The sequence below is a fragment of the Yamadazyma tenuis genome, chromosome 3 (assembly GCF_029203305.1).
Source record: "Yamadazyma tenuis chromosome 3, complete sequence".
NCBI classification, from domain to species: Eukaryota; Fungi; Ascomycota; class Pichiomycetes; order Serinales; family Debaryomycetaceae; genus Yamadazyma; species Yamadazyma tenuis.
The window spans coordinates 675,400-703,229 of record NC_089463.1 but is presented as its reverse complement, the minus strand read 5'-3'; the positions used below and the strand labels follow the sequence as shown (position 1 = coordinate 703,229).

At 45.0% G+C, this 27,830-nt stretch overlaps 11 protein-coding genes across 11 annotated transcripts; 6 read left to right on the top strand and 5 right to left on the bottom strand. All coding sequences in view use genetic code 12, as the record gives it.

Annotated features, from left to right (window-relative positions):
- Window positions 1-120: 120 nt before the first annotated feature.
- PSN45_002716 (uncharacterized protein) lies at window positions 121-2,912 on the bottom strand (the record flags this gene model as incomplete). Its single annotated transcript, XM_066157922.1, has 3 exons — window positions 121-597; window positions 645-1,029; window positions 1,582-2,912. The coding sequence occupies 3 exons, from the start codon at window positions 2,910-2,912 to the stop codon at window positions 121-123; spliced, it is 2,193 nt and encodes a 730-aa protein (XP_066014019.1).
- Window positions 2,913-5,544: 2,632 nt separating this feature from the next.
- Window positions 5,545-6,075, top strand: PSN45_002715 (uncharacterized protein; the record flags this gene model as incomplete). Its single annotated transcript, XM_006683865.1, has 1 exon — window positions 5,545-6,075. One exon carries the CDS (start codon window positions 5,545-5,547, stop codon window positions 6,073-6,075), a length of 531 nt encoding a protein of 176 aa, XP_006683928.1.
- Window positions 6,076-6,162: 87 nt separating this feature from the next.
- On the bottom strand, window positions 6,163-7,758 carry RTF1 (RNA polymerase-associated protein rtf1; the record flags this gene model as incomplete). The annotated part of the gene is made up of 1 exon (XM_066157921.1): window positions 6,163-7,758. The coding sequence occupies one exon, from the start codon at window positions 7,756-7,758 to the stop codon at window positions 6,163-6,165; it is 1,596 nt and encodes a 531-aa protein (XP_066014018.1).
- A 331-nt stretch (window positions 7,759-8,089) lies between these two features.
- Window positions 8,090-8,639, bottom strand: RPS28A (40S ribosomal protein S28; the record flags this gene model as incomplete). Its single annotated transcript, XM_066157920.1, has 2 exons — window positions 8,090-8,290; window positions 8,358-8,639. The coding sequence occupies 2 exons, from the start codon at window positions 8,637-8,639 to the stop codon at window positions 8,090-8,092; spliced, it is 483 nt and encodes a 160-aa protein (XP_066014017.1).
- Window positions 8,640-9,224: 585 nt separating this feature from the next.
- Window positions 9,225-10,577, top strand: PSN45_002712 (uncharacterized protein; the record flags this gene model as incomplete). The annotated part of the gene is made up of 1 exon (XM_006683868.2): window positions 9,225-10,577. The coding sequence occupies one exon, from the start codon at window positions 9,225-9,227 to the stop codon at window positions 10,575-10,577; it is 1,353 nt and encodes a 450-aa protein (XP_006683931.1).
- A 24-nt stretch (window positions 10,578-10,601) lies between these two features.
- PSN45_002711 (uncharacterized protein) lies at window positions 10,602-12,011 on the bottom strand (the record flags this gene model as incomplete). Its single annotated transcript, XM_066157919.1, has 1 exon — window positions 10,602-12,011. One exon carries the CDS (start codon window positions 12,009-12,011, stop codon window positions 10,602-10,604), a length of 1,410 nt encoding a protein of 469 aa, XP_066014016.1.
- Window positions 12,012-12,083: 72 nt separating this feature from the next.
- PSN45_002710 (uncharacterized protein) lies at window positions 12,084-14,609 on the top strand (the record flags this gene model as incomplete). Its single annotated transcript, XM_006683869.2, has 1 exon — window positions 12,084-14,609. The coding sequence occupies one exon, from the start codon at window positions 12,084-12,086 to the stop codon at window positions 14,607-14,609; it is 2,526 nt and encodes an 841-aa protein (XP_006683932.1).
- Window positions 14,610-18,448: 3,839 nt separating this feature from the next.
- On the top strand, window positions 18,449-20,440 carry PSN45_002709 (uncharacterized protein; the record flags this gene model as incomplete). The annotated part of the gene is made up of 1 exon (XM_066157918.1): window positions 18,449-20,440. One exon carries the CDS (start codon window positions 18,449-18,451, stop codon window positions 20,438-20,440), a length of 1,992 nt encoding a protein of 663 aa, XP_066014015.1.
- A 1,125-nt stretch (window positions 20,441-21,565) lies between these two features.
- Window positions 21,566-23,128, top strand: PSN45_002708 (uncharacterized protein; the record flags this gene model as incomplete). The annotated part of the gene is made up of 2 exons (XM_066157917.1): window positions 21,566-22,500; window positions 22,708-23,128. 2 exons carry the CDS (start codon window positions 21,566-21,568, stop codon window positions 23,126-23,128), a joined length of 1,356 nt encoding a protein of 451 aa, XP_066014014.1.
- Window positions 23,129-25,415: 2,287 nt separating this feature from the next.
- PSN45_002707 (uncharacterized protein) lies at window positions 25,416-26,363 on the bottom strand (the record flags this gene model as incomplete). The annotated part of the gene is made up of 1 exon (XM_066157916.1): window positions 25,416-26,363. One exon carries the CDS (start codon window positions 26,361-26,363, stop codon window positions 25,416-25,418), a length of 948 nt encoding a protein of 315 aa, XP_066014013.1.
- Window positions 26,364-26,448: 85 nt separating this feature from the next.
- On the top strand, window positions 26,449-27,801 carry PSN45_002706 (serine/threonine protein kinase; the record flags this gene model as incomplete). Its single annotated transcript, XM_066157915.1, has 1 exon — window positions 26,449-27,801. The coding sequence occupies one exon, from the start codon at window positions 26,449-26,451 to the stop codon at window positions 27,799-27,801; it is 1,353 nt and encodes a 450-aa protein (XP_066014012.1).
- Between the last annotated feature and the right edge of the window lie 29 nt (window positions 27,802-27,830).

Below are 27,830 nucleotides of genomic sequence, written 5' to 3'. Positions count from 1 at the left end.
CAAATCGAGATAAGGGGTGTGTATCCTTTTCCGACATGTACGACATCTGATAGTGTATAGATCACTATTTGATCAAACTGAGAGAGCAGTAGCACTGAACTGTGAAACAGAATATCCTCCTTATGAATCCTTCTTATTCAGGTACGGAGGTGGATGATTTCCATTAGCGAGAAACTTTTTGACTTCTCTCAAAGACAGGTTTTGCCCCAGATGGTATTTTGGAGCACTTTCGAGCCCGAAATAAGGTTCACGATTTTCGATGGTCGATCTCATTACCCAATAGCTTGTGGGTCTATCTGGAAAAGTAGTCCCACTAGCAACAGCACTAGCCCAGTCTAAAACTCTCAGATTTATTGTGAATTCTATTGTTCCATCTACTTCAGTGTAATTATCCACAAGACACACAATTCTGTCATCTAGCACCTCGAATTGAGTGTTGATAAGCTCGGCTTTGTAATCCTTCAATTCTTCTAATATAATGCAAGCGATTTCTTTCTCATCTTTCTTGTCTTCATTTTCTCCCCTATCGTTTCTGGTTCTTAGACACTGCAAGATCTCATCAAACCTTTTCTTCTGAATTTTGGCTTCTCTGGTAGTCTTCGCCTTTTTTACAAATTTCTCCAACAGGTTCGATCTTTTGTTACGTTTTTATCATCTCTCTTTCTTAAAGATAAGATAATTTCTTCTGTCATCAAAACTTCCTTCTTACGTTCAGAGCTGAAATATCTTTCTTTGGAGTAAGTAGTACCATAGTCGTCATCGTCTTCTCCGTCAAAAATATTTGTAATCCAACCTATATTGGGGGTTTCCGAATCAGAATATGCTCCAATACCTTTCACCACGTCAAGAGCCCAATATAAAGTCTTCAGGTTTATTATAAGTTCAATGCGGCCACGTGTTTTCGTATAGTCATTGACAATACATGCGATGGACAGAGGTAACGATTCGTTACAAACGGTAGTTGACATTGCTTTCAACTTGTCCAAGTCATCTAAGAGGCCACGAGCTATTTGCTTCTTAACTTCGACTCTCTAACGTCTTGTATTCTTTTCCTTTTATCTAATAGCAATGGAGCATTCGACATTTGAAGTTGTATAATCACTTGGGTCGAACTAATTGTTATATAACAAAAGTATCAGGTGAATTCGCATACAGCATACAAATTATTGCTGCAAAAAAATTAGGAAGGGCGAAGAGACAGCAACATAAAACGAATATATAGGTTTATTAAGATTGCAAGCATGAATGTGATATTAGAGGACTAGCAGTATAAGGTGAGAAGGTGATTATACCGTTGCGTCAGCCAGGCGATGAAGTCTGAGTACCCCAACAGGTCTTGCACAAGTGAATCACAACTCAATTACCTTTACGTAATCGAAGTCCAACTCAATATTCACCTCAGCATCGCGGTGGTGAGTGCCGAACAACCACTTGTTGTGCGTGACACGACCCAAGAAATCAATTCAACTTTCAAGCCGTACATTCTCCACAAAAGAAGCTCATATCTTCACATTTAACCGGAAACCCACGCTCTTATATCGAGAAAATATCCAAAAGAAGGAAGAAGCAAACGAAACCAACCCACAGAACAACGCAAACATATTGTAATGAAATTTACTCAGGTCCAGAATAATTGCACTTCCTAACGGAATCCCCACCAAATTCCCACAACTGACAAGAAAGTACATGAGACCATACTTGGAGCCAAAATCCCTCACAGGAGTAATCTGTCTCAAACACGCTGGGGTCGTAGAAAAAATCAGAGCAGAAAAGAAACCTAGAAGGATGATAAACACATACAAGATGGCATGATGTGAGCCAAACGGAAGCCAGACCGCCAACATTGAAAGGGATGTACTCAATATCATTATAAGCATCACGTTAAAATGGCCGAGTCTATCACTAATGAAACTAAGACATAGCCTTCCCAATACACCTGCAGCACTGTATAACGTAAACAAGATATATGATTCACTTTCAGAAACACCCTGAGCAATGGCATAGGTTCCATAGTAAGTAGTAGCACAGAGGATCCCCATTTCTCCTAATAACACTCCTAACACCAAGAAAATGAACTTAGAATCTGTTAAAGAATTGAGGTTGAAAAGCTTCTTACTAACTCCCACAAACTTATGTCTTTTGGAGTCATAGTCATCATTTGAAACCAGTTTTGTAAACCGCTCTTTAATCAAAAATGTCGATATCAACGAAAGTCCCAAGCACATGAATGCCAAACTGCGAATGGCCCAAGCATATCCCACCTTCTGGTAAAGACTTCTCAACATTATAGGAATCACCATTCCACCAACTGAACCACCCATGGAGCTAAGACCAATAGCAAATCCGATTTGTCTGTGGAACCAGTGGCTGATAACTCCCACCAAAGGACTTATGCACATGGCATTTCCCACTCCCACACATAAAGAAAGTGACAATATAAAGTGCCATACTTTTGTGCTGTTGGCAGCAGCCATCAACCCAACAAAGACTAACAAGGTACCTCCAACCATTGGTGAAAGAGAACCTCTTGTATCGAAATAAGGGCCCACAAATATGGTTCCTCCGAATGCCAAAGCTAAATAGATGGAAAAAATCCACGCGATGGTCGATGCAGAAGATTCCGAAAGCTGGTGGGTGGCTAAATAGGTCTGTATAGCTCCCAGAGAATTCACAAGCCCGAAGTTGGCCGTTAGTCCAAGAAATGACCCAAGTAAAACAAGATACGCCCGGAATCCTCCTTCGGGATATTCAGGCTCTTCTTCCTGCGAAGAGTCATCATGCTCAGAAGTATGCGCTCTAACCGATTGCATTCCAATTATGTTGTCCTTGCTGTTTACAACAGGCAAATCTTCAAGTGTGTGGCCTGTGGACAGGCCCAAGCCTCTCAAGTCTTGTAGCTGGATGTTTTCCATGATAAATAGCAGGAAAAGTTGCTTCTCCCATCGCGAATTTTAACGGCTGCGAATCTGATGTGGCTTTCGCAGCAGAAGCCACAAGAAGCGGAATATGATAAGAGAGATCCGAAAGGTGCTCCGCTGGGGCTAGGATAGGCAGTTGAACAGATGCTCCTACGGATAATGGCTTTAAGCTGAAGCACCACACAACGAAGGCATGAATACTAGAACTGGATGAAATGGTCTAATCAAGCTCTAAAACACCGAAAATCTACCCTGAAGGTCGGTACCAAAAGAATTTTGAATTTATATTAACCAAAAGTGTAGGTAATTAAATGAGAACAAACAACTTAATGTCATTAGTATTTAGTAGTACTTCTAGCGTAATGAGTATGCGTAGTGATCTGAGGTGTAATTTTCTCGTATACCATCCTGACCCTACGAGAATTGAGCTTTGCAGCTATTATCTTTGTATTCTTCCACGGTGAATATTTGCAGGCCAGTAGATACAAATGTCAAACTCAATAAATAGAATTTTAAACTCCGTTATAGTCTAAGTCACTAGAGAAAGTGCCCTAGGCTCAAATAGACAGAGCATAGTTTCATCTCACTTTCGAACCAGAGTCGTTAACTTGACCTGGGAGCAGTGGGACAACGAGGTTAGCTTGAAAACTATGGAATCAATGCTCTAAACTCGAGAACCGTCGGAAGTAACACGTGGATTTGCTAGTGTCTAGAGAAGTCTAATAGCTGCAAAAATAGCTGCAAGTGTTAGTGTGAGATTTGAGTAGAAATGGAACATAGCTAATTTGTTGTTGTATCAATATATATGAAGATGCATCAGAAACCAATCACGAATGGCTGACAAATTCCCTACTGCACACCTACTGTGGTTGACCCTAGCATAACCTGGCTATGAACCATGCGCGATCTTCCCAGAGAAGCCACAATGGACGGGAGGAACAACATCCAAGGAGGTTGACGTGAACAAGTGCACAGCAGCATATATTGTAGTATCTGCTACATATAGATTGGGGTTATTGAGGTCAAGAGCAGCCAGAAATAGTCTAAAAACTGAAGAGTCAAAATGCCTGTTCGTAAATGGCTGCCATTAAGCAAAAGTTGTTGGGCTAATACAGTTATATGACGGACTAGCCGAGTAGCTCATATCGGGAATTGTTTCCTTCCCAAAACCGAAACCCAAACAAGGATAATTTAGCCTCATTGACGAGCTTTAATGTCATTAACGATGGCTTGAACAAAAAGCTCGTGTAATATTTAGTCTGAAAAATAGTGCTGAAAATAAAATCCGGAAAAGCAAAAATAAAATCACTAGTGGTCCGATACACCAAAAAATTAAAACGTCAAAATTGACTTTAAATCAACATTTAGGGAGGTGAGAATCAATGTTACAAAGGAGGGGGATAGTGTGCTTTGTAGATGGAGGTTTATTACCTTCAGTCTTCTAGAAAACCACTCCTGCGGCCTGTGAAAGTCGCAACAGACACCACAGTACAAGTTACCACTCTTAATAGTCCAGAAATTGTGTAAGTTGTAGATATACGTGGTGTTCCAGAGTTCCTCTTCTAATTGAGTAGGGAAATGAGAAGATGTAGAAAAGCATGGATACGGCAAGTTCTGTGCATGAGAACACTTGTGAACCAGACCATGAATGGTATACAATCTATTCTACTAGTGTTCCTTGAGACAGTGGTAAAGTCAAGAATAACCTGCAAGTCTCGAAACAAACCTTAGGCGCTTAGATCCGTTCACTCAAACATTAACAGCCATTTGTATCAAGCTAAAGCTCGCACTTCCAAATACAGAGGGACTCCCATAACAAGATTCAGGGAAGGGGTAAGCATTTTGACCAAATATCAAAAACCTATGCCCACGAAACCAAACCTATGAGCAAATATTCCCAACCCGTTCATCTGTTCTTAGGTTGTAACAGCTTCAACACGAACATAGATTCCACCACCTGGTAGCACTCTACCAAAAGAATGGAGTGAATTCAAGTGCCCTTCAGGACGAAATAGGCAGCAGCAGCTGTCAGACATTAAGTGGCAGTGAGGCTGACACGTGAGAGCTGCTATGAATAGACGCGGCAGTGGCTGACGGGTGGCTGATATTGGAGGTGCTCTAGTGGTATCTGGAAAAGTTCATGGCGCTGACATAATCGCTACGAAAGGGGCGGTACGAGGGGGGGGGACGCTGGTGCTACTGGTGCCATCTCTCGCTAGCTGGCACCGGTGGCTGGCACCGGAGGTTTCGGCCCCAAAGGACTCCGAAACGCCCGCGCCATCGATTCGTAAGCGTCTTCCTCCTCCGCCGCGCTTACTAACATGGACCGCCTCGGATTTAGCCTAATTAGGAAAGGGGTCGGGGGCCCAGCAGGTTCCGTGGCGAACATCTGCAGGATAACACGGGCCATTCGGCACCCGCCAGTCTCCGCTACCAGCCTCGCGGTGGCCCCAGCACGCATATACCGCCGCACGCGCCCCAATCCCACCCCCACACGGGAAGGAATGACGGACGTGTTATAACTTCCGTAGACGCTTAGTCAACTGCAAAAATATGATTAATCAATTTACGGCGGCGAAAATATATAAACACCCGTATATCCCCCTGGCATCATCCAAATCATATCATGACAAAAGGCTGTAACTGGAAACTCCAGTTCGACTCCACCTTGAACCAATACTATTACCTCGATACCAAAACCAACACGATTCTGTTTGATTGCCCAGCCGAGGTGAAAAGAACCAAGAAACAAAGCTTACTCAGACGGCTTTCTTTCAAGAGCAAAAAGTCCAACGAGTCCCTCATCACCGCCACTTGTTCCGATGCCTTGAGTAAAAACAGCACCAATAGCACCAGCAGTTACACCAGTCAAAGTTCCACATCTTCCACCCCATCACAACCGCAGCCGAAGCAGACTCCGTTCTTTGATGACGAATATCTCTTGAACAACCCCACCAACTTCCGCAACTTTGCCGGCACCTCGTTGGCCCAGGCCGATGGCTTCCACGACGACGTATCGTCGATCGACTCTGAGTCGGTTATTACGTACTATTCTGAATTGAACCACGATATCTACGCGGAAGACTACTACTCCTTCGATAAGGAGAAGGAACGCATCGAGTTGAGGTTGCAGTTCATGAAAGAATTGCTGGTGTAATTGGGAGCTTACGACTTACGACTGGGTTTTTGTAAATACTGTACATAGCTTATTGCAAATAGACGACACAAATGAGATGATTGTAGATTAGAAATCCACCTGAAAGTCAAAGTCGATGTCACGGATCATGGTGTCCATCACTCCCAACACCCTGTAACTGGAGGTGGCGATTTTTTGTTCAATGGCGTTTTTCTCGTCGAGTAGCTTCTTGTAGTTGAGTTGAGCATCGATTTTGGCCTTTTCATTTTCCAGATTGATGATATCTTGATAAAACACCCGTGTAACCGTCTTCAAACGCTGGAATGGATCTCCTTGGTCCTTGCTGGCGGTTTTACGGATGATTGATGACTTGATCTCGGCTTTTCTGATGTTTTCCACGTTTAATTTCCGGTTTCTTTCATTCACTTTAGACATCGAGTCGAGCTGCTTGGATCCGGTGGACTTGTGGGCCGAGTCGATCAAAAGGTTCTCCAACTGCTTCAACTGCCGCGCGAGCGTGGCCACAGCCGCCCCGTTGTTCTGCTGCTGGGCAATCTTGAGCTTATCCATCAAGGCTGCCTTCTGGTAAACCGCATCGTACCCATTCAAGGTCTTCAGGGTCGACTGTTTCCGGTGGATCATATCGTTGATGTCATGGTCCGTGAGAGCCTTACTGACCAAGCCGTTGATCTGCTCGTGTTTTTCGTTGACGTCTTCCAAGTACTCGATTTCCTCTGCGTTCTTCTCTAATTCCTTCACGTACCGTTCAAACTCGCCCTGCGTGATGGGGCTGTCGCTGAATGCACTCACGGGGAAGAGCTTGGTCTGCTTTTTATTCTGGCTGACCGCCAAGTACAAATCTCCTTCGAAATTGGGCATCTTGTACTTTTTTTCAGGAATATGCTGGACGTCGGTGATCTTGACCATTCGGTACATGGGCTGACGGGTTTTCTTGTCAAACCCTAAGTTGATCCGGCCATAGCAGTCCAAGATCACGTCCTCAAATCCGTTGTAGAAGTAATAGGTGTGGAGAAACGTTCTTCCTACCAACAATTTATTCACATCTTCGTACTGGGCCCGGGCATACGACCGGGTCTTCTTAGACTTGGTGCCCCATACCACCGCGCCCTCCTCGTAGTCGGAAGCCGCATCGGCCAAGTTGTCAAGTTCCTCGTCCAAGTCATCGTCATCTTCTTCATCTTCTTCGTCATCACTGTAGTCGTCTCTTCTCTTCTTTCGCTCTCTCTGTTTTCTCAATTCACTCAACTTGTCGCCCCGTGCGGTTCCCGTGGGCTTGGCTCGTTTGCTGGAGCGGGTCTTGGCCTGGGACTTTTTGTTTTTGGTTCTCAGCAATTCCTGTTTCTGTTGTTTGGCTCTGTCCTGCAAAAACTTCTTTTCATTAAACCGTTCCATCTCTTGGGACCGCTCGAAAAGAAGCTCCTCCCTGGTGATTTCGTCCATGCCGAGCAACCGATCTCGGTCCAGCTCGTCCTTGTACTTGTTTTCTAACGGGTAAGGATTGATTAATTCGTCGTCGTCGCCCTCATCCTCATCGTCATCATCATCTCCGTTGTCGTCCACGTCGTCGCCTTCCGAGTCATCAAACGACTCGTCATGCACACGCTTCTTTCTTGTGCTGATGGCTTCTTCTTCCGAGTCCGACACCCCGGCCAAAGCTAACAAATCATCATCCAAGTCCGACATGGTGGTTTGAGTGGTGAGTTTGAGTTTCGCGGTGCGACTTTTGGTGATAGCGAAAGAGAGGGACCCGAGGGGCGAATGCGAAAGATGGATCGATACTACCTGTGAGAAGCCTACAATAGAGTTGTATGTGTTACTAGGTTGTCAAATAACCAAATCCAACATTTTCTAATTCCTAGGGAGTCTGGTAGCCGAATCGTGCCCAAGGCCAAGTACCCAGGGTTTAGCCCTGGGCCTCACGTGACGCGCGCGACTGCTCGATCTACATGGATAAAAGTACAATTTATGTATTAATAGTTATATGCCTTTAGAGATAAATACCAGCGAAAACCACTTAACGCAATCTTCTGGCTTCTCTTTCGGATTCCATCAAGCACAAGATATCGTTTTCTCTGACTGGGCCCTTGACGTTTCTGACAATGGTTCTGGAGGTGTCTTCCAAGAACTCAACTCTGACTTGGGTGACACCACCTCTGGAACCGGTTCTACCTAAGACCTTGATGACTTTAGCTAAAGTGACTGGAGTTTTAGTATCCTAAAAGATGTTAGTATTGGAGTTGTAACCACAACTGGAAAATTGAACCGCTTCAGAGGATCTCGACATCGCTGTCAGAAACCTCATAAACCTCAACGTCGCTGTCGGTAAGGTCGATGAAAACCACGTCTTGTGACATTCCCTGGGACCTGTCCCGTGAACTTGCTGAGGAGAAATTGACAGATATTTCAAGGTGCTCGCCATCCATTCTGGCGGAGGCCATGATCTGATCTCCATTGTAGGAGGCCCATAGCTGGAACAAAAGGGCACCCGCACATCGACTCATACTGGCAATGCCGTTGCAGGCATCGTTCAATCCTCCATATGAAAAAGTACCCGAACATACCATCTTGAATTATCTATACTTGAATGTTAAAGAAATGAAAAATTTTCTGCTTGAGAATTCAAGAAAAGAGGGACGCGGGCGTGTGCGCGCCAGTTCATCCAAGTGCTTTTCGTGGGAGGGCCAGTCGTGTACGCGCCCCAATGATAGCGATACCTCCACGATGAGCTGAGACACTGCAAACCACACATGGCATGGGAGATCGAAGGAGTTTGCCGAAAAGTGGCGTTGGTGTGGATCATATTCCAAAAATTTGGGTCTCTACATCTCAATCTTCAAAACTGGGCCCTTTTATACCCAAAACTGGGCCCTTTTACAGCTAAAGGTGGGCCCTTTTACAGCCAAAACACCTGTATCTTCTACCCATCCCACCATCATCACCCACAATTTATACATTTTCATCCTCCCAGGTGCACAAGAGGCTCGGAACCGGAACCTGTCCCTTGCCCGAGATTCTGATTGCAGTCTGCAAATGTCATTTTTAATGATGGCTCGGCGCGGAGATATGCCTTTGTTTCTACCTCCGTCAGTGGCAAACTCAACCTTAAATACCAGCAATTTCCACCACCGCTATCACCAGCTCCAATAAGCATGTCGACGTCTTCAGACCAAAACACCGCCTTCCAACCTCCTTACCCGCTCACCAATGCTGTTGAAGCCAATTACACCTACATGGCCTCTTTGAAAGATTGGTTCCGTCAGTTTAGGTTATCAGATGAGTACGTGGAAAGTCAAGTGTTATCAATATTGCCGTTCTTCCCCGAGTCCGACGGCAAGCGGGTGGCCAAGATCATCAACACCCCCATAAGCAACAACAATTTCATCCACGAGTTTTGCGTTGATAACGTCGAGTCGGAGGTGCTGGCATTGCCTGACGGAGTCAAAGATATTGTTTTGATCCATGGGTATGCCGCTAGCTTGGGTCTCTTTTTCAGCAACTTCGATGCTTTATCATCGATTCCAGGTGTGAGGGTCCATGCCATCGATTTGCTTGGGTTCGGATTCAGTTCCCGTCCCGACTTCCCACTGTTTAAATCTGATACGGTAGAGGATGTTATGAAGGTGGAGGACTGGTTTATCGACTCGATTGAAGAATGGAGGGCCAAGAGGAATATCACCAACTTTGTGTTGATGGGCCATTCTTTTGGTGGATACTTGAGTTCGTGTTATGCCTTGAAGTATAATAAACCTCAGGAGAACGGGAAGAACTTGATTAACAAGTTGGTGTTGGTGAGTCCAGTAGGGGTGGAGAGGAATCGGTACTCGCTCTTGAAGGACATTCCTAACCCATTTGTGGATGATACTGAGTTGAACAGACAGAACACAAACACCCAGGGCCCCCATGTAGAAGACGAGCTCTTGAAAGATCAAAGCACATTGACGGGCCACCACATCAATCCCGATTACAAGCATATAAATATGGACAACCTGGAGCCTGAGACCTTAAGCAGAAGAATGAAGTTTCTCATATTCTTGTGGAAGAGAAACATTAGTCCGTTCTCCATCGTGAGAGGTTTGGGACCGTTCAGATCCAAGTTGATTGGCCGTTGGACAACCAGAAGGTTCTCTGACGTTTATGCGGAGGATGCAGACTACTACCAGCACATTCATGATTATTTCTACCGAACGTTCAATGGTAAAGGGTCTGGAGAATACGCCATAACAAGGGTCTTGGACGTAGGGGCCGTCCCCAAGTTGCCATTAATGGACAGACTTCCTATGTACTTGACCAAGAAAAAGGTGCCAACCTTGTGGTTATACGGAGATCACGACTGGATGAATGTGGAGGCAGGTCAGGAGATAGTCAAGGAGATCAATAATATCGCTAACAAGGACTTGGCCAGGTTTCTGTTGATTCCTCTGGCGGGTCACCACTTGTACTTGGATAATCCAGGAGTGTTCCACCTGGTGGTCTTGAAGTTTCTTAAGGCAAAGTTAACTTAACTGTAAATAGCATTGAAAAATAACCTAGACGTGAGAATAAGAGCTGTAGATGGTTTCGATTTCTGGTTGGGTTTGGCCATAGGACTCGGCTAGTTGGGTCAGTTGAGGTACTTGAACGATGCTTGGTGAATCATGGTGAATTTGTGGGTGTTTCCCACTGTAATCCTCTTGTCTGTCTGGAGCACTCCAAACCTCGTTATGTTTTGTAGGAGGAGCCTGTTCACCTTTTGGCGAGCTGACAAAAAGCGTGGACCCTGAATCTTCGATAGGATCTGACCCGTCTGACATTTTCCAAAAGCTCTTCTCGTGGTCTCCAACATCAACATTCTTCCTCAACTTCCTGATATTATGTTTGAGCACTACCTCAGAATTCAACTTCAACTTCTTTTTGCTTACCACTCCAAGCTCGTCAGTAGTCTTGTCTTTGGTAGCACTCAAAGCTTCAAACACCAGCAATGAAATTTTTGTAGCTTCTTCTTTGGCTGGCAGTAACGGCATAACACGACATACAACTGGTTTGGGCCTCCACTTCTGAGCCAGTCTGAGCTTGTTCAAGAATGAGTTTCGAGCAGCTTCTTTCCTGAACTCCACTTCAACCATAAAATTATTGAGCTTATAGCTGATAGTATTATATGGCCCCAACTTCTTAAACACAAGACTCACCGTACTATTGCTGACCTGTGCCGCTCTGACTAAGTTGTTCAAGTTGATTTTGATGTTGTCCGTATCACCATTCCACACCACCATCAAGCTGTTGATGACCTGGATCAAAACCACTCCATCACGCTTAAAACTCCGATTTAGAACCCCAATTTCATGGCATTTCATTCGTTCAACTTGATATACATTTCTTATATTAGGGTTTTGGGTGTGGATGTACTCGATGATACTGTTATTGGTGTTACGGGACCATACACTCAAACTTTTCATGAGTCTAATCGCATTGATTGATGAGGTCAAGTCTTTGTTCTGACACAACATTTCGGCAATTTTATCTTTGGCAGAAATCCTTTCGACCTCTCTTGTAAGAAGCCGCAAGCTCTGGGGGCCAAGTCGCTGGCGTTTCACCATCAAGAGCAAAACCGTACTGGCAAACCAACTTGCACAAGAACCATCAAAAACCACTCTTAAAAGCTCTCTCACAAGTTCAAATCCAACGGTCACTTGACTAGCTTCTAGAACTTCAAAGATCGGCTGCCAGAACCCAAAGATGGTAGAATCATGGCCACAAAATTGCATATACAACACAAGCAATAAGTCTTTGTTGCGGGCTAGTTCGAAGTTTTGTAATTTGCCACGCACAAACTCTCGAAAGCCCGCTGAAAAGCCCATCTGTGTAACAATATCCATATTATCATTACATAGCTCTTTACAAGCACACATAGTCTCCACAAATGCCAAAATTTCCTGTTCACTCAGGGGCTCAGGTCTCATTTTTGCAGCTTTTGAGACCCGCGCTCGCAGTGGTTTTGCGGTTAAATGATAACAAGCCTGCTCCACACAACTATGGCAAACCAACCAGAGTACGATCCGTTACGCGGTCAACAGCGTGTGTTCACGACACAACTTGTGCTCTGTTTATGGATGGGCATCTCGTCCTTTCTCTTGTTCTGTTTTTTGCGGTACAGATGGCCTCATATTTATGCCATTCGAACTCTTCGAAATTCCAACGTGATCCTCAAAGCCATTCCCACCTCATACTTTGGATGGATCAGCTTGGTGTTGTCGGTTACAGAAGATGAAGTGCTTGAGTATTCGGGACTTGATGCGTATGTGTTCATCATGTTCTTCAAGATGGGAATCCGAATCTTTTTTCAACTCCTGGTGTTAGCAGTATTTATCCTAAGTCCCGTACGATTCTACTACACGGGCCATTTTGACAAGGACGACATTCCCTGGAGATGGCCAGAGGCTGGTGTGTTGTTTGTACGATTTGTGGCAAGTGGCGAGTTCAGTGGTGATGATGGTAGTCTCCCCGACTTTGGAGACATTGATGACTTTCCTCATTACCTCTGGGTGTACCCGTTATTTGCATACTTGTTTTCGGGGATCGTGTATATGAACTTGTTTGATTACACGAACAGGATCATCAAGACCCGGCAGAAGTATTTGGCGTCTCAGGACCTGATTACCGACCGCACCATCCGAATCGACGGGATCCCCAGACGATTGTTGATGCAAAAGAACACCGAGATCTTGAAGGACTTCATCGAGGACTTGGGAATTGGTAAGGTGTTGGATATCAATATGATCTATGACTGTCAGCCGTTGGATCAGTTGTTGGATGTTCGGAAGAAGTTGGTACGGCGTATCGAACGGTACATTTCCTCAAAGCACCAATTGAATATCGACATCTACAACGAGAACTGTCCCACGGTATCGGTGCGAGGCCAACTTGTTGAAGACCCGAAATTGATGGCGTATATGGAGAAGTTGGACAACATGGACCAGGAGATCTCTGAAATCCAACATACCTACAAGCAGCGCTTTGACGATAATTTGATTCTTCATAAGGACCCGGTGTTCAGGCAAATTCCTTCGGCTTTCGTGACTATGGACAGTGTGGCATCAGCACAGATGGCGGCGCAAACCGTTCTTGATCCTCGAGTGTATAAGTTGATGGTGAACTTGGCCCCAGCGCCAACAGACATCAAATGGTCGAACTTGAAACTTAACTACTACACGAAGATTGCCAAAGGTTATATAATAACGTTGATCATTATCTTGAGTTACTTTCCCATTTTGTTTTTGGTATCTTCGTTGGCGACGTTATTGGAATTGAAGTCCATCAGCAAGTTTTGGCCCGAATTGGGAGAGTTTATCAAGAAGTCGAATTGGCTTACCACCTTTGTGACGGGGATTTTGCCACCTCTTTTGTACTCGTTGTTGAACTTGACTATGCCGTATTTTTACCGGTATCTCTCAAGGTGTCAAGGGTATACTTCCAATAGCGATATCGAATTATCATCTTTGTCCAAGAACTTTTTCTTCATATTTTTTAACTTGTTTCTTGTGTTTATGATCACAGGAACAATCTGGGACTACTTGTCATTCATCAGAGACACCACAAAGATAGCTTTTCAGCTTGCAAGTTCGTTGAAGAAAAAGTCGTTGTTTTACGTGGACTTGATCCTATTGCAAGGTTTGGGAATGTTTCCTATTCGGTTACTACAAATTGGAGATGTTGTACTATTGAACTTGATCGGGAAGATCTTCTTCTTAAACCGGTTCTTCTTGCGAACCCCTAGAGACTATCGCTTCTACTACTTCACACCTCCAATTTTTGATTTTGGAATCCAAGTCCCCCAACACATTCTCATTTTTATGATCATATTGATCTACTCGGTGGTATCCACCAAAATTGTGGCCAGTGGCCTCGTGTACTTTGGTCTCGGCTACTTGGTGTACAAGTATCAATTGATCTACAACTACGTGCATCCGCCACATTCTACTGGTAAGGTGTGGCCAATGATATTTCGAAGATTGATTCTAGGAACTATTCTCTTCCAGCTTTTCATGTGTGGAACTCTTGCCCTCGAGGGAGCAGTTCTCCTTCTGATATTATGTTTCCCGTTAATTGTCGTGACGTTAGTTGTGATCTATAACTATGAAAAGTACTATTTACCTTTGAACAACTTCATCGCGTTGCGAGCGATCCAGAGCCCTCTCGAGTTCGACAAGGAGTTTGACGATGAGGTAGAGGAAGAAACGGCCCTGCAGGATATTGAGACGATTCCTACGCTTCATGTTGACATGAGCGACACCGACTCGATGTTGGTGAACGGAGACTACACGGTTGACTATATGTCGATGTCAACGCCGACCCGTAAAAGAAGAATCAGCACGCTAGATGAAGAACGAGAGAAGTATAGCAACTACATGTACCCCAACCTCATATGTGACCTCGATGGACCGATGGTGGAGTTTGAGGGCGATCGGGTGGCATTGGTGAGAGTTGCAGCCGACGAAGAAATGGACTCACATCGGCTCATTCTCGTGACTAAGAATTTGGTGGTTCTGGAGTGGGAGTAGCGGTGACAATGGGAGTCTCAAGTATCTATTGCTGTCTTTGACGGTACAAGACATCAGTCAGATATATATGTGTGAGAGTGGCACGTCGGGTAAATAATAATTATACGAAAAACAATGGACAAGGTTTGACGAGAATGCAGTCAAGGGTGCGTAGCGAATGTATAGACGAATGTGAGAGACGAATTGAACGATATAAAGTTCGGGCCAATGGTCTGGTAATTACATCACAAAACAAAAACAATTCAATAAACTAACTAGCGAAACCGAATTCGCAGCCAATATTTGGCAAACTTTAATAGAACCGATAAAGATAAGAACTGAACAATGCGAAGAGGCCCTGCAAAAAAAGGGCCGATGCAAGCAAGCAGAGTCACGTGCCTCCGGGCTCACTCTTTGAGGCGCCGTTTGGAGGTCTTGGACCGCAACTTTTGGTTACTCTTGCGAATGGTGGTGATTTCGAGCAATTTTTCCCGTCTAAGAGTTTTGTCCAGCACGTACAATGGCTTCTCGGATGAGTAGTCACAGGCAATGCCAAACCGGGAGCACGAGGAGCAGGTGGGCCGGGCCTCGTTACACTTCAAGTGTTTGATACGACAAATCCAGCACCCATTTTTTGATCTGGGGAGAAGGCGCCGGCGAGTGTGTTTTTTCGCACCCAGCTGCAAATATTGAGAATGAGGGTGCTGGGAATGAGGATGAGAGTGTTGGGAGTAAGGGTGTTGGTGGAGGGTGGGGGTCAAGGAAGTGGCTAGCGGTGAGGTGGCAGCCGAGTTGGCAGTAGAAGCCGATGTGGTGGCGGTGGTAGGCGTAAGTGCCTCTTCGTCATGAGGAATGGTTCTGCGGCGTGGTGACGGGAAGAACCCGTGCGGCATGGGAGGGTTATGGCGAAATGTGGCCCAAGGGATGGAAGTCTCGGGCTTACTGGGTGTCAATGATGAAGCCGAAACGTTGGCGGTGGGAGTTGCATGATGACTGATAGTTGTATTAATGGGTGTCAGCATGGAAGCCGAGCGGGTGGTAAGGTTACCTCCCACGCGAGGCAAGTGCGCCTCTGAGTGGAACCGGTGCAACGGGGTGTATGGGACTGCTCCAGTGGTATTGTAGAGGTTATCGACAGATCCGAAATGATGGTCGGCGACTGCATGACCTATTGGTAAACCCGAACCTGTGCCGCTGCCGCCGCCGCTGCCGCCGCTCATGGTAGCAGGCCCAGGGGCAAGGGCGCCGTGCGCCTGACCGTGGGAGTCAAATTGACTGTAGAACGAGTATGGACTGGCCAGTGGGTCCACCACCGAGTCAGGTATCAGATCAAACAGCTGGTTCCACTCGTACTCGCTGGACTGGTAAAATTGGTCCAACAGGTCGTAGCTGTCATTAATTGAATTGTAACTGGTGTTGGAATGAGAGAAAATCGAGTAGGCCTCGTTATCCCGGGAATTGTTGGAGTGTATCAGGTTCTGCCGGTTGTTGAAGATGGGAGGGGGCGGGGGGAGCCCCATCAAACCGGATTCAAATGCGTAGATATTATGGATATCGAGTTTTTCCTCGTCGATAGTGCCAACTGTACTTGGAGAATCTTCCATTTTAAAGGGGGGTTTGGGGGAGAAGTAGAAATTGGGAACGAATTGAAAAGGTAACGGGATGAATTGAAACACTCAAAGGGATCAGGAGCTAAAGGAATGACGGGTATTAGGGTTCGTGAACAGGGAATGAAAGAAAGTGGGAGTTTTTAAAGTGTATTTCTTTTAATTTTGAGGATTTGCAAATAAAAAAAAAGTGGCCTGGAGAAGGGGAGCACTAAAAATCAGCCAGGCAGGGAAGGGTGCCGCTTAAAATTATCAATTACGCCAAGTATCACCCACTTGATGGAAACTTAAAAGCAAAAATAATGGCTTGAAAAATAAAGTAAAATCCACCGGTTAATATGTTTGGTATTAATGGTCCAAAGCAAAAACCTTTGTAATAAAGAATGAGAGAATTTTTTTCAAAAAAAAAAAGAATAAATATCAATTTGATAATGGAGTGGTGTTCTTTTGAACAGGAAAAAATAACTTGATTGAATAGGAGTGTTATTAAGGCTTATCCCTTAAATACAATTTTTATACTATTTGTCTACGACCTAAGAATTAAGGGGTATTGAAGTTCGTAAGTATCAATCAGAATTCCAGGTACACATAAAAAATATCTTCAAATAGAGTTTAAACTTATATGAGTTGAGGAAACGTATTAACCGTTGGGAGAACAAAACGATACCTCATTAAATCTAAAATTATCTCCCAAGTTGTCAGTGATAACGCCAGAGCTTAGCGCGGTAAAATTAGAGAGGGAAACCCCCCGTTCCTGAATCCGTCGCCCCATCAAGCATTATTCTGCTTAAATCCAGACGGTGTACTCAGGAAAGCATCCGGGCAACCAATTGCGCACGCAGATGTAAAGTTTAAGCCTATTATGCTAACTTATTGTGTGCATGTGCTTTTATTGTATTCCCAATAACGCCTTGACTGACACTTGCTCCAACCTATGCACTTAAGAAAATCATCTGCCCTTAGGCATGCCTTGAGGCCCATTGGTACATACCTGGATCGGCATTATATTTAATCTGTTTGCCTGGAAGTTTGTTCCTCAAAAAAACCTTATCCCCCTTTTCAATTGGCTTCAATTGGTCAAGGTTTATCTGCACAGTACTGCGGTAATCGCCCAAGAGGCACATACCACCCTATTATCCGGAATGCAAAATTTGTTATATTGTGTGAGGAAAATTAAAAAAATTCTCACCTCACCTCAATTGTTTAACTGACAATAACCGTTGAAGTAGTAGTTTTCGCGCGGAAATGTAATTACATTTTCATGCAAACAACGAGCTTCATCAAGTATCGCCAATAAAATTTGCCGTTTTGTTTCTTTTTCACGCCGACACCTTTTGTTGTTATTTGCTGCAGAATGCAGCAAATGAAATTTCTTTGTAAAACATTCGCCCATGGTCTTTGCCGTGAACTTAATGAGTTCAAAGAATGATCTAATATATTCTCATATACGAAATATTACCAAATTCTGGTTTATTTTGGTTACAAAGGTTTCCTCCAGGGTTAGGTCGGGATTCATTCCATAACTGTAGATAAACCCGCATGCCTGTCTACACGGTTCCGGAAGTTCATCCCTAAGGTTTGCAGTGGCAGTTGGCGGAATTATACATCACTGAGCGCAAATCCTGGCATGTGTGGGCGCACCAGTGAGCATGAGTGCGTGGCATACCCATTGTAAAATGGTGCAGACACTCTAACAATCTCTGCCACCCGCGCGCCTGTCACTCATCTCATTTCTTCCACGAAAGATTTTCTTCTTCAAAGCTAGAGTCCGGATTACCAGCTTCACTAAGCGCCTACGGGCCAGATTTAGTTGATTGGCAAAAATGGCCGGACCAAGAAGAACACATTCATCTTATAATCTTGATAATACGACTCTGTGTGTTACTAAGTTCGCTTGATGAAGACAAAACCGTAAAAGGAATGGGAAAGTTCGCGCATCTCCGGCACTCGGGTCTGACCTACAAAATGTCTTCCACTGTCATACCTGATATTCCTACACCTTTCTCTATCGCCCTTGTGGAAGCCTTAAATCCCTCCTCTAATCCCTAACTCACCCTTTTCAGTGACCTCTGGCGCATGGATTTATTCCTCATCCGGTACACGCGCGTTAACTGCGTATTCTGCCGCATGTAGTATAATTCGCACCAAAACAACAACGCTCCTGTACCAGTTTCAACCTTGTAAACCATAAAAACAAGAACCGCAGTCATAAAACCCATGTTATCCCTGGCTCCTTCTCGTTCCAGTACAACCATGAGTGTGAGGCATAAGTTCATCTCCAGACCAACCCTTCTTTATGACAATTCATCCAATCTCAACGTGATTTTGGTGTCCACCTTCACGTTCAAATCAGAAACCTCCCAGGAACTATCAGTAAATAAAGGGGACCTTTTGAAGTTCATTGACAAAAAGCCCGGTGGGTGGCTTCTAGTCAAGTCTTTGGATAACCTCAACAACTGTGGGCTTATTCCCGCTACTTATGTGGATATTGCCATCAATGACACCTCTACTCCGGTGTCTCTCAACTGGCTTACGGCCGAGGATGCTGACGTGGAGGCCCCTCAAAGTCTATCAAAGGATGTACTGATAGAGCCGCCATTGGGGCTGTCCCCATCACACCTGGCGGCTATCCCGGTGAACCAGACACCGGTGACCAACTACACGACGGCATTTGCTAGTCCGGCTACTCATACTGGAGTGTTTAGTCCTCATCGGGGGCTTAGCGGGAGTAGCCGCCAGTCATCCACCAGGAGTGCCACTGGCTATCAGGTGAACTCTCCCTACCAAGCCAATGCCAGTGTATCTTCCTACCCGTCCAATGTTACCGCGTATGGTGCAACTGCCCACGGTGCCCACGCGCCCTCGCGGACCCACAGCGGGCCCACCATATCTGCCCCGTACACCCACACTAGCACCACCATATCTTCCCCAGACACCCACACAAACATCCTGTCAGATCCATACCAAACCCCAACCGCCCTGTACAGCCACGGTTCGTCCCGCTCAAACTCATACAATTCATACCGGTCGCCGTCAGAAACTCACTCGGTTCCCTCCAACCCATACGCTGCTCCCACCACCCGGTCTCTCAGCGACTCATCCACCTCGAACGCCATGCTAACTCGTTCCATCGACACCAGCCGCTCCGACATCGGCCCCTACGCTCGGTCCAACAGCGACAGCTCGTACCCGCGCCCTACCGACCCGTACGCTACTCCCACCTTGTCACGGCCAGATTTCAAACAACGCACCCAGCTCAACTCAGTCAAAAACGTCGTCACCTCCAAACCCAGAGACTCCTTCCAGAACCCCTATCTCCAGCAGAAAGGTCCCATGAAGGACTTCAAGGCTGAGACATTTAACAAGTTCAAGCCTTCTTCATCCCCCATAATCTCGCCTCCCATGGTCTCATCTATAGGCCCATTAAGTCCTTCCAGTCCCGAGGATGTATTTGGGGCCACACCTCGCAACTCCAACCATCACTACTCCGACGCCAGAATCCCCAATACTCCCTTGAGCCCGCAGCTCAAGAGCTTACTGCTGAGCCCACAGACCTACAAAGTTAACCAGAGCCTCAGCATAATCGACTTTGACTCACCCGAGTATGACCCCATGGTCAAGCTTATCAGCATCTCGATTTCCAATTGCTGTCTTCATAACGAACGGTACTGGTACCGAATCGATTTGAAGTACGCCAATCTGAAGGTGTCGATCGGTAAGTTCTATCAAGATTTTTACAATCTACAGGTAGATATCTTGCAACATGGTAATGCCCCCAAGCTACCAGCCCCCATCGAGCTCAATGATGTCAATACAAACGCATTGGACAATATCCTTAGGCGGTGTAATGAGTTGAATAACTACATCAACAAGGTGAGTAAGTTGGGATTCACCCAGTTCAATGACTGGATCAACTTCAAATACAACGACCGGTACTACATAGTCAGCGACTTGAACAGCACCCGTATCAGTGACAATGACATCAACAATCGAATTCTTGACGGGTCGGTCAACTTGCTCTATAAGAACCTCAAGGTGAACTTGGTCAACGGGACCAGCAGTTTGAGTATCAACGTCAACAAAAATGAAATCAACAGCATAGAGGTGTTGAAAACGCTTGTGAGAGAACAGGTTTTCTTCAATCATCTTCTTGTCAATGTGGGTAACAAGTTTGAGTTGATTGACACCATTAAATTAGACTTCATTAAGATGCAGGACCAAATCGACTTGCGGGTGATAAGCTAGGATGTTATACTCCTAGTTGGCTTGTTCATCGTTAGACCATCGCAGCTGTGTATCATACTCATTGTACCATTATCTCATAAATTTTGTACTTTAAACATTAAATGCACTACTAATTTACAACCAAATATCAGTTTACAAAAACTTGCTACTCTGTCTGCATTGCATCAGGCTCCGACCTACAGGTGAAATAACATCATACACTGAGTATACCGTAATGCAAAAAGGCAATGCTGTGAAGCAAAAAGTCTTTATCGTTAAACAAAAAGGCTATACCATACAAGGTTGGGACTCCCAATATTGCCGTTCCATCGCTGGACCCTGTAGGTAGCAGAGAGCTTGTTGACCCTTTTTTTAGCAAATTGAATGTTTTTCTTTTCCCCACCAACTACACGTCATCGGATCAAACATAAACAGCCTCCAGTAACCTTAAGGTATACTTGCGAAAACAAAAGGGATCTCCCTGAGGAATTTCAGTGCTTGATGTTAAAAGACGCATTCTCCCTCCCCAGCTATCCTGAACAATCAAAGACAAAGGACCTGCTGACAATGTGCATTTACGTCGCCCAATGTTTAATTGTTAGAATATCACAATAAGATATATTCAGGGCTTTTGGCGCGATTCTGCAGTACACCTAAACATGCAAAAGGATTTATCTGGCGATGACAATAAGCACTCTCAAATTGGTAATGCCAATACCTAATTGGGGTGATTGTATGCAAGGTCTTATGTGCGTTAACCGCCTGCATGTGATCTATGTACAGGCCGCAGGCGTAAGGATAAAGTGTTCCGCCCCCAAAGCGGAATATTTCTCCTATGCAACACGCCAAACAACACAATAATTCATCAACCGCTGCCTGCTCACAATAGCCTATTATTAAATAATCAACACAACTCAGAATTTGTTCTATTCCGGAAGGTGCAGACAATTGTTCGGCCCTCAAACATTTTCTTCGCCGCCAAAACTGGGTAAATTTAGCCTCCACAGCCGGTCGTGGCCCCCTAATTTAGCGATCTTATTATTTTGGCCAAGCTACATAAATACTGAACTCCCCAAAATCCTTACATTATAAACCGGTTTTTAAAAATTCTCCGGCCTGGTATCTCTTTTCCCTTCTTCACAAACCATGTCCGAGTCACTATTGAAGTCCAAACAGTTTAGAAGTAGGAAGAATTTGAAACTGCTTTCCATCTCGTCACCCATTTTGGAAGCCTCAAACAGCGCAGCTGTCCCCAAAACACTTTTAAGTCCCACATCCTATTTTTCCAACTCCTTATCGCTCAGCACCTTGAGCTTGTCAGACGATAGAAGCAACACTTTGCCCACGGGGCGGGCCCATTCAGTGGATGCCTTGGTCTCTTCTCCAGTGTCTGTTGATGCAAGCTTTGGCACTATTATTCTTCTGGCCAAATACGATTTCTGCGCTGAAAACGCCGAGGAGTTGAGCATACGGCGTAACGACTACTTGAAGCTCATCGACAGACCGGGGGATGGGTGGCTTCGGGTCAGAAACGTCTCCAATAAACGCATAGGCTTAATTCCTGCCAGCTACGTGAAAATCGCAGTCAACGACCTCATTTCTCCTATAACCCATGCATGGCTCACCGATGTGCTGGCGGTGGATGCCGACTCCACCGCCGACTCCAGAGATTTGTTTGACTTTGAAAAACACCCGTCGATCAAGCACGTAAACGTATCTCAGGTATTACTGTCACAAGACCGTTTCTGGTACCGAGTAGACTTGAAAATGCTGGATAATTCCAACATATATTTGCTTAAATGCTACCAAGATTTCTACAACTTGCACTACAGTTTGTCAGTATTGCACCACGATAACCTTCCAGCGTTCCCCCAGCCGTTCAACTCGGTTCACCATTCGGTTAAGGACAAAAAGTATATGGAAAGGCTTCTTGTGCGGTGCAACGAATTGAACGTCTACATGAATAAATTGGTGAAGCTCGGGTACTACTCTGACTCCGATGAGTTGACGGAATTTCTTAGTGTCCATCCTCGTGTGGTAAACCCAGAAAACACCGATAGTCGGTCCATCAATCACCAATTGTGCGCGGGAGCCGTGAGTGTCTTCGACCTGTTTCAGTCGCACCACGACGCCTCGCGCAAGTCGTCGTCTTCCGCAGTGCCAGCGCTGGTGGTGGAAAGCCCCAGCCTACTGAGTTTTTCGCTGCTTATCGACTCGTACGAAAATAGCAGTTTTTCCTCCACTGCTGCCAGCACCGGCACCCAACAACAAAACTATAAATATTCCAGTGGTTGTAAGGTCGACACCGAGTCGATTTTCTCCAAACTGCCGGTTACACCTGTCAACGATGGTGGCCGGTTTGATGAGGTGACTACGCCCATCACCCCAGTAACTCCCAACACCCCCGATTTCGCAGCCTCCAATTTTGACACCTTTAAACCACAATCTGAGTACGTTAAGGTCAAGGTTCTCTTCAACAATGAGGACAACGACATCATTGTGCTCAAGGTACCCCGGGACAGTCTCACTTCCCTTGGCGACCTAAAGAAAATCATCAGCTACAAAATTTACAAGGACGAAGACCTCACCAATCACTATCGGTTGACGGTCAAAGACCAGGCTCCGGTTGCCGATACCCAGCTCCTTCAGCTCGTACGAGCCAGCACCAAGGTGACGTTAAACTTGGTCAGAATAAGAGGTTCCATTTGAGTAGTTATGAATGTACTATAATTTTGATAGCTATCCTGTATCGCGAAGGGGCGGCCCCTTCAGGCTGCGATGTCTGCGTGGAGTCGCCCAGATTGGGGGCAGAGATGTTTCACAAGCTTTTTCTCTACGAAACTGGGCCATAAAATAGTGGTAAAATCTGATAAAATCATGAGCTAATCTATCAAATACCTACTATAAGGTACACAGATCACTGACCAATGACTGGCAGGTTTAGACCCTTGAAATTCCACAATTAAGTTTCCCCAGTTAGATGCAAGAAATATTTTCACCGCGCAAAAAATAACCTAAAAAGAACTTCAAGATGCCTTAGTTAATCGGGTGCCCCCATCAATCTAGACTTTATAAACTGCCCTTGTGCCATTTTCTTGTATTCATAGAGTTTTGTCTTTCTTTCATCTTTCATCCATCATGTCCCGGCACTCTGTCGATTCGCTCTTTTCCAATTGTGCTGGTCCCCTAGCGTCACCAGCGTCGTCGCACTTTGATATTACCAGCCATGAAAAGCCCAACACCAATAGTTTGAAGATTCATATGACCCTGGCATCCCGGGCCACCGCCATACGACTTCGCAAAGACAAGCTTAAAGGATTAGCAGACTTGGTGAAAGTAGTGGAGGCCAAGTTTTGCCTGTTTAACCATTTGTACTTGGATTTTGCAAACAAAGACCTCAAGCCGATGGCGGTGGATATGTTTTTACAGGATATTATTATGGAGTATATTCTGGCAAAGGACCGGATATATATCCGGGTGGAGTAGGCAAGAGGGTGGTATAGTTTATAGATAATAGTGGACAATTGCGTCCCAGGGTATAATTTAGAAGGTTTGGAAATGTACGGTACGAAGTCGTAAATCTCATCAGGTGACCATTGTAGGGGATGATATGCCGGTTTCGGGAGGTGTGATTAGACTGAGGCGGGATTGTGCTAGGAGCGGTGTTCGTGTGCTGAGGCAGATAGGCGCGGTGAAATGAGAAGAGACAAGAGTGGAATGGGAAGAGACAAGAGTGGAATGGGAAGAGACAAGAGTTGAAGGGGAAGAGACAAGAGTGGAATGGGAAGAGACAAGAGTGGAATGGGAAGAGACAAGAGCGGGAGGAAGAAGAGGAGAGTGAGTGGAACCAGAGTGGGAGGAGGAGGAAGCAGGTGAGTGCACAGAATTGAGGTGTTTAAAATACTGAGGGACATTTGTCACTCAAGGAGTTAGACATGCAAGGATATATGCATAGCTGATAGCATTTTGTGCATTCAAGCAGAAAGAGCCGGACGGGAGCTCCTGCTGCATGGCGCCACTGCACCGCGACTCCTTTGGGCCCATGCGAAGGCCGCGCTCGCGTCGTTTCTCAACAGCGCTGAGGCAGAACAGTATTAGGAATTTGGGAGCTTAAAGACATTGGGAGATGCTGAAGACCGGCAGGTATTCCGGGTGAACTGAGACCCAGGGAGTATCGATGGTAGACACGTGATGTGGTTGATATTCACCGTAGGTGGTTGGAGATCGAAGATTGGAGGGTTGAAGTGCGACTCAGACTGCAAAAGGCGATTGCAAATGATTCCGTCCATTGATATAGGCTACAAATATGCGGACATGTTGTCGATGTCGTCGGGCTCCTCTCCTTTCTCTTTTGTTCATGATGATATCCATTTGGTAGTCGTTGATTTTGTTCATTTCTGTGTCGTCGATGGAGGATGGACGTCCATACTAACCTAGTAAACCAACTTAACCTTCTAAACCTTTTACACCAAATCCCGAAACTGGAAAATCAACTCTCCAACCCACTACCCAAGAGCTTTATAAAACACTTTTCGTAAATATTCGAAATCTCTCTCCACCAACTCTTTCACTTCTTCTTGGTCAACATTTTCCATCAACATTGAATGACTGAAGTCAAACACATAGATTTTGTTTCCCAATAACAAGTTCTCCAATCTGACATCACCATGAATACCACCATCTTGGTGAATAACCTCGATTAGCTGCCTCACTTGCTTGTAAACTTCCATATTCTTCGGAACCTTTTTGGATTCGATAAACCTTGATATAATCGCATTACCCTATAATCAAATCTCCGTATCCTCGGTGATATTGTACTTCAATTTCCTTGTGCCTCAAGTAAACATTATTGTACTCTTCCACATCCATAAGCCGCTCTAGTGCATGCCTTTCTTTAAAATAGCATTACCGAACCCAGTTTTGTGCAAGCCTATTATTCTTCTTTGATAACTCCTTATGAAGAAGAAACCGATTATAGATCTTAACAACCACATATTCATTCGTCGATTTCTTCTAAAATCACATCCTTCATGTACCTGGCTTTGACTTTATAGACTGTTGTATCATTCTCTATCGACCGTTGCAACAATTCTGCCCCCGAGGTATAAGTTAGCCATTTGAAATCTGACTTATGGTGGCTATGCTGTTGGCTATCTATACTGGAAGGACTATTTGGAGGAGTCAACATCGATGGCTTTGGATCAACGTTATAGTTGTCAAGGACTCTAGGCTTAAGAAGTCTGTCATACAGACTCCGGGGCCTATTATCTTCAGTCTCGTCAGCATTATCATCTTCATCATCATTGCCTTTCGGATTCGTTGGTAACGGATTATCGTTCAACACCAACGGAACGGGTAATTTTTGGTAAAACTTGAGAGCTTCAGGGCCTTCCTTCTTTGCCTTATGAAGAGTGTAGATTAAACCTTCAAGGAATATTGGACCACTATTGTGCACATTCAAGATTCTTGATTTGAAGGGAATTCTAAGCTCTTGCGTTCCCGTTAGTTTTCTGACTCCCTCCACTGGTTCATCATTTTCATACACATAGAAATTCCCATTGAATTCAACTGGAATCAAGTGGTACCCATCACACAATATTCCATATCTTACCGAGGCTGTTATCATACACGATTCGAGCTGCTTTACGGTCCCATTTAAGTTTTCATATACACTCAAACAGGATATTTCATCATACTTGAAAGAATTGGAACCAAATGAAGCTAATAAGTTTGCAAATTGCCTATATTCTAAAGGAAGGTGATCAGGGAAAATAGACCTATAATCCAAGTATTCATATACATCCCCTCGAAGGTGACAAGTATTGAAATAAATAAACAAACGGATAGACACCTTTATGAAGAGGTCCAGATACACTACTGCTGTTACAAATATCAAAACTAAGGCGATTTTGATGATTGAAGGTTCTATGGAGATCTCAATCATCGCTTAGAGAATCACAAGAAGCGCGTATATTTGCATATTCTACCTCAATTTATCGCTCTTCGAAAAACGTTCTCGTTATGACACCATGAGCATGTTTAATATGGACGATATAGCAGACCAGGTCGACCGCTTAAACTACCGCCTTGTGGACAGTGACATGGACCCTGACCCGGCCGACCCCTTTACACCGGGCCTCCATCCCACGCGCTCTTCCCCCGTATTCGATGACTCGGACCCAGAACCAGACGACACCGATGACTACATCGTCACCGACTACGCCGGCGCCGACGTGACCCGGCTTGATATCCCCCGCCGCACCTCCGCCCGTAGAGGCAGCCACTCGGTTGATTTGCGTATCAACGAGCCCTTCATCTCCAGTAGTGTCAAAGATGTTCACACCAGCTACAAGCCCACTCTAGACGACTTTGAACCCATAATGGTTCTCGGTAAAGGTACGTATGGCAAGGTTCTTTTGGTACGACAAAAGACAACCGGCAAGCTTTTTGCCCAGAAACAGCTCAAGAAAATCAGTCTTTTGATGAACAACGAGGTGAATGAAGTCAACCTCGAACGCACCTTGAACGAGAAAAAGATTCTCGAACGGGTCAACCACCCCAACATCGTCAAGTTATACTACGCATTCCAGGACTTCAATAAGGTCTACCTCATCTTGGAGTACTTGGATGGAGGCGAATTGTTCTACCATTTGTCGCAGGAATCGTTTCTACCCGAATCCAAGGCCTGTTTCTACATTGCCCAGCTCGTGCTCGCTTTGAGATACCTTCATCTTCAGTTGCATGTCATCTACAGAGATTTGAAGCCGGAGAATTGCATGTTGGACTCTCTGGGGAGCTTGGTATTGACGGACTTTGGTCTCTCCAAGGTCAGCGACAAAGATAAAACAAACTCTTTCATTGGCACCATCCAGTACATGGCTCCGGAGATCTTGCGAAATGAAAACTACAGTTACGAGGTTGACTGGTGGTCCTTGGGATGCATTTCATTCGACTTGCTCACGGGGTCTCCTCCTTTTACCGGCAATAACAACAAGAAAATCACTGAGAAAATCCTTGCTTCCAAGAAGAACTTGAAGTTTCCCTTCTACTTGTCATTGGATGCAAAAGATTTTTTGCGCAAACTCCTCGCGGTGAATATTGACAAACGGATAAACTTGGACCAAGACGACCAATTCGAGGCTATCAAGAAGCACAGATTCTTCAGACATATCAACTGGGACGACTTGATTCACAATAACCAGGCGGTTTTGCCTCCTATACTCCCAGTGATCACAAATCCGTTACTTGCGGAGAATTTTGATAAAGAATTCACGGAAATGGCCTTCACTCCACCAATGACCAAATCAAATGAAGACATTCTTCACGTGAACGGTTTCACCTTCACTAACGAGAAGTTCTTGAACAGCTATGTTTTAAAGTAATGATATTTATATGTATGATAGTGTATTTA